Here is a 5,000-nt window from a genome sequence, read left to right as displayed (position 1 = left end):
GATAAATGGAAGGGTGAAAGAAAGAGAGAAAGAGAATATTAATGATATATGATTCCAATATGTATGGTCTATGAAAAATCTCATAAAAGGCAGTGTAATAAAGCATCAATACTGATTCGTCCATAACCATAATTAGATTAATTTGGTTCATAGGAAAAATTCATAGGAAAAAAAAAGAAGTAAAGAGCCACGAGTCAATAAAGACTGAGGAGATTGACTCAGGAACAAATTTCATTAGGAGCTCCGTTGCAAAGTTCAGACCTAGCCATTAATCGAGAAGCGATGGGAACGACGGAACCTGTGACTGCAGAAGATTCTATTAAAAACGAATCCTAATGATTCATTGGGTGGGATGGCGGAACGAACCAGGAATCAATTAATTTATTCTGAGAGGTCATAGGCTGACCTTACGAATGAAACAAATATTAAAAGAGTAAATATTCGCCCGCGAAAGCCTTCTTATTGGATTGCTAAATTTTGGGTGATTCAATAAAGGGCAAAATAAAAGATTCGTTATAAAATAAAAAAAGACATTACATTATCCATAAATAGATATATACGTGTAGTTGCATATACAAACAAGATATAAAAATTCCTACATGACAGATTAAATCTCCACGATTCAGTGTATTTTTCATTAAATACATGCATATTTGTAATATAATATTATTTAAATTTAATCGTTTGATTCGCGAGGAGCTGGATGAGAAGAAACTCTCATGTCCGGTTCTGCAGTAGAGATGGAATTGAGAAACAACCATCAACTATAACCCCAAAAGAACCAGATTTCGTAAACAACATAGAGGAAGAATGAAGGGAATATCTTATCGAGGCAATCGTATTTGTTTCGGTAGATACGCTCTTCAGGCACTTGAACCCGCTTGGATCACATCTAGACAAATAGAAGCAGGGCGGCGAGCAATGACACGATATGCGCGTCGTGGTGGAAAAATCTGGATACGTATATTTCCAGATAAACCTGTTACAATAAGACCTACGGAAACACGTATGGGTTCGGGGAAAGGATCTCCCGAATATTGGGTATCCGTCGTTAAACCGGGTCGAATACTTTATGAAATGGGCGGAGTATCAGAAATTGTAGCCAGAGAAGCTATTTCAATAGCTGCATCCAAAATGCCTATACGAACACAATTCGTTATTGCGGGATAGGGGTGTGGAACCAAAGGAAAGAGATCTGTGCGGTGAAAAAAAACAATCGCAGGTTTTTTTTATTTTTGGACAAAAAATATTTCTTTTTATTCCTTCGCCCTTTACATTGAAAGAACAGATAAAAAAAAATATGATTCAACCTCAGACCCATTTGAATGTAGCGGACAACAGCGGGGCTCGAGAATTGATGTGTATTCGAATCATAGGAGCTAGTAATCGCCGATATGCTCATATTGGTGACGTTATTGTTGCTGTAATCAAAGAAGCAGTGCCCAATATGCCTCTAGAAAAATCTGAAGTGATTAGAGCTGTAATTGTACGTACATGTAAAGAACTCAAACGTGACAACGGTATGATAATACGATATGATGACAATGCAGCAGTTGTCATTGATCAAGAAGGAAATCCAAAAGGAACTCGAGTTTTTGGTGCGATCGCTCGGGAATTGAGACAGTTGAATTTTATTAAAATAGTTTCATTAGCCCCTGAGGTATTATAAATACTAATAGATGAGACCATGATAGGGTATCTGAAATAAATTCAATTAACTGAAAACTGAAAAAAATTCAATTAAAAATGAATTAGTAGATTGTGTCTCACGCATATACCTTTAAAATTCATAAAAAAAAAACAGAGCATGTTGATTATATCGAAACTCGGAGGCACCAATAATTATAATTTGTCATGGGTAGGGACACTATTGCCGACATAATAACTTCTATACGAAATGCTGACATGGATAAAAAAAGAACGGTTCGAATAACATCTACTAATATTACCGAAAACATTGTGAAAATACTTCTACGAGAAGGTTTTATCGAAAACGTGAGAAAACATCAGGAAAACAACAAATATTTTTTGGTTTTAACCCTACGACATAGAAGGAATAGGAAAGGGCCATATAGAACTATTTTAAAACGTATCAGCCGACCCGGTCTACGAATCTATTCTAACCATCAACGCATTCCTAAGATTTTAGGTGGAATGGGGATTGTAATTCTTTCTACTTCTCGCGGTATAATGACAGACCGAGAGGCTCGACGAGAAGGAATCGGAGGAGAAATTGTGTGTTATATATGGTGATCCTTCTGATATCCGAATTGGATCCGTAACTTCCTATTTGTGAAAAAAAAAGAGGAAAGACAAGCTGTCTAATATCACTCCTCCTCCATTAGTTGATACTTCAAGGGGGTTACTTGGAATGAAAGAACAAAAATGGATTCATGAAGGTTTAATTATTGAATCACTTCCCAACGGTATGTTCCGGGTTCGTTTAGATAATGAAGATCTGATTCTAGGTTATGTTTCAGGAAAGATCCGACGTAGTTTTATACGGATACTACCAGGAGATAGAGTCAAAATCGAAGTAAGTCGTTATGATTCAACCAGAGGGCGTATAGTTTATAGACTCCGTAACAAAGATTCGAACGATTAGGTGGCTTTTTCAACATTCTCTTCATGGGGATTACAATTCGAGGTTCAAAATTTCAAGAGACTTATTTTCTTCCAAAGCAAAGAGTAGATTCAGAATTAAGGTAAGGAAGAACAAATATGAAAATAAGGGCCTCCGTTCGTAAAATTTGTGAAAAATGTCGACTGATCCGTAGGCGGGGACGAATTATAGTAATTTGTTCCAACCCGAGACATAAACAAAGACAAGGATAATCTTTCTAAAAAGGGACTCTCTAAAGAATCCGATGTACAAATAAAGAATCTGTTTTGACATGAAATGGATATATCCGTATATCTCTAACTCATATTTATGAGATGATAAAATATGGCAAAACCTATACCAAGAATTGGTTCACGTAGAAACGGACGTATTGGTTTACGTAAGAGTGGACGTAGAATACCAAAGGGAGTTATTCATGTTCAAGCAAGTTTCAACAATACCATTGTGACTGTTACAGATGTACGAGGTCGAGTGGTTTCTTGGTCTTCTGCCGGTACTTGTGGATTCCGGGGTACAAGAAGAGGGACACCATTTGCTGCTCAAACCGCAGCAGGAAATGCTATTCGTACAGTAGTGGATCAGGGTATGCAACGAGCAGAAGTCATGATAAAAGGTCCTGGTCTCGGAAGAGATGCAGCATTACGAGCCATTCGTAGAAGTGGTCTACAATTAAGTTTTGTACGGGACGTAACCCCTATGCCACATAATGGATGTAGACCTCCTAAAAAAAGACGTGTGTAGAAATAAGAATGGAACAGATTTCAAGAGAAATAAATGATTCAATGATCTGATCAAATAATATTACTATGGTTCGAGAGGAAATAGCAGTATCTACTCGGACACTACAGTGGAAGTGTGTTGAATCAAGAGTAGACAGTAAGCGTCTTTATTATGGACGTTTTATTTTGTCTCCGCTTATGAAAGGTCAAGCCGATACGATAGGCATCGCGATGCGAAGGGCTTTGCTTGGAGAAATAGAAGGAACATGTATCACACGTGCAAAATCTGAGAAGATACCACACGAATATTCTACCATAGTAGGTATTGAAGAATCAGTACATGAAATTTTAATGAATTTGAAAGAAATTGTATTGAGAAGTAATCTGTATGGAACTCGCGACGCATTTATTTGCGTCAGGGGTCCTGGATACGTAACTGCTCAAGACATCATCTCACCACCTTCTGTGGAAATCGTTGATACTACACAGCATATAGCTAGCCTGACAGAACCAATTGATTTGTGTATTGGATTACAAATCGAGAGGAATCGCGGATATCGTATGAAAACACCAAATAACTCTCAAGATGGAAGTTATCCTATAGATGCTGTATTCATGCCTGTTCGAAATGCGAATCATAGTATTCATTCTTATGGGAATGGGAATGAGAAACAAGAGATACTTTTTCTCGAAATATGGACGAATGGGAGTTTAACTCCTAAAGAAGCACTTCACGAAGCCTCCCGGAATTTGATTGATTTATTTATACCTTTTCTAGATGCGCAAGAAGAGGACATCCAATTAGAGGACAATCAAAACAAGGTTACTTTACCTTTTTTTACCTTTCATGATAGATTAACTAAACTAAGGAAAAACAAAAAAGAAAAAGAAATAGCATTGAAATGTATTTTTATTGACCAATCAGAATTGCCTCCCAGGACCTATAATTGCCTCAAAAGGTCCAATATACATACATTATTGGACCTTTTGAATAACAGTCAAGAAGATCTTATGAAAATGTTCCATTTTCAGATAGAAGATGTAAAACAGATATTGGACATTCTACAAAAGCATTTCGCAATTGATTTACCTAAGAATAAGTTTTAAATCCATTGGAATTATTTCATCTTTTTTTTATAAAATATAAAAAGAAAATGGATTTTGAATCTTCAACACAGTCCATATATTCGGACTAGATCCAGAAAGATAAAAATAGAATAGATGTATCTAGGGAATAATCGCTTCAAAGCAAATCCTCCCTAGATACATACGTCGTGATATTATATTTTATTTCATTTCATGGTTGAATCAATTTAAAAAAGACCTAAAGTTAGAGATTTATCAATAGGTAATGTTGCTCCAATACCCAACCAAAGGGCTACCGCGATACCGATCAAAAAGACGGTTGTAGCTACTGGACGACGAAATGGGTTTTGGAATTTATTAACATTCTCCAAAAAAGGTACTGTCAATAATCCCGCAGGTACTGAAACCATTAAAAGAACACCCAATAACTTATTGGGTACTGTACGGAGTATTTGAAATACGGGAAAGAAGTACCATTCGGGTAATATTTCCAAAGGAGTTGCAAATGGATCTGCTGGTTCACCAATCATTGATGGTTCTAGAACCGCTAAGCCTACGTTACATGCAATAGT

The 5,000-nt window shown here is 36.6% G+C and overlaps 7 protein-coding genes across 7 annotated transcripts in view; all 7 read left to right on the top strand. All coding sequences in view use genetic code 11, as the record gives it.

The window, feature by feature from the left end:
• Positions 1 to 1,170, top strand: part of rpl16 (ribosomal protein L16) — a 1,438-nt gene extending 268 nt beyond the window's left edge. Inside the window, exon 2 of the mRNA in view lies at positions 772 to 1,170. Coding sequence (YP_009093987.1) covers positions 772 to 1,170 — 399 coding nt within the window. The remainder of the gene's footprint in view (positions 1 to 771) is intronic.
• A 130-nt stretch (positions 1,171 to 1,300) lies between these two features.
• On the top strand, positions 1,301 to 1,669 carry rpl14 (ribosomal protein L14). The gene has a single exon. It carries the CDS (start codon positions 1,301 to 1,303, stop codon positions 1,667 to 1,669), a length of 369 nt encoding a protein of 122 aa, YP_009093986.1.
• Positions 1,670 to 1,854: 185 nt separating this feature from the next.
• On the top strand, positions 1,855 to 2,253 carry rps8 (ribosomal protein S8). The gene has a single exon. The coding sequence runs from the start codon at positions 1,855 to 1,857 to the stop codon at positions 2,251 to 2,253; it is 399 nt and encodes a 132-aa protein (YP_009093985.1).
• A 118-nt stretch (positions 2,254 to 2,371) lies between these two features.
• Positions 2,372 to 2,605, top strand: infA (translational initiation factor 1). The gene has a single exon. It carries the CDS (start codon positions 2,372 to 2,374, stop codon positions 2,603 to 2,605), a length of 234 nt encoding a protein of 77 aa, YP_009093984.1.
• A 116-nt stretch (positions 2,606 to 2,721) lies between these two features.
• rpl36 (ribosomal protein L36) lies at positions 2,722 to 2,835 on the top strand. The gene has a single exon. It carries the CDS (start codon positions 2,722 to 2,724, stop codon positions 2,833 to 2,835), a length of 114 nt encoding a protein of 37 aa, YP_009093983.1.
• Positions 2,836 to 2,947: 112 nt separating this feature from the next.
• rps11 (ribosomal protein S11) lies at positions 2,948 to 3,364 on the top strand. Its single transcript has one exon. The coding sequence runs from the start codon at positions 2,948 to 2,950 to the stop codon at positions 3,362 to 3,364; it is 417 nt and encodes a 138-aa protein (YP_009093982.1).
• Positions 3,365 to 3,429: 65 nt separating this feature from the next.
• Positions 3,430 to 4,449, top strand: rpoA (RNA polymerase alpha subunit). Its single transcript has one exon. The coding sequence runs from the start codon at positions 3,430 to 3,432 to the stop codon at positions 4,447 to 4,449; it is 1,020 nt and encodes a 339-aa protein (YP_009093981.1).
• The last annotated feature ends 551 nt before the right edge of the window (positions 4,450 to 5,000 follow it).

The sequence above is a fragment of the chloroplast genome of Nelumbo nucifera (genome assembly GCF_055504915.1).
Source record: "Nelumbo nucifera chloroplast, complete genome".
Classification (NCBI taxonomy): Eukaryota; Viridiplantae; Streptophyta; class Magnoliopsida; order Proteales; family Nelumbonaceae; genus Nelumbo; species Nelumbo nucifera.
This window is presented reverse-complemented; position numbering and strand designations above follow the sequence as displayed.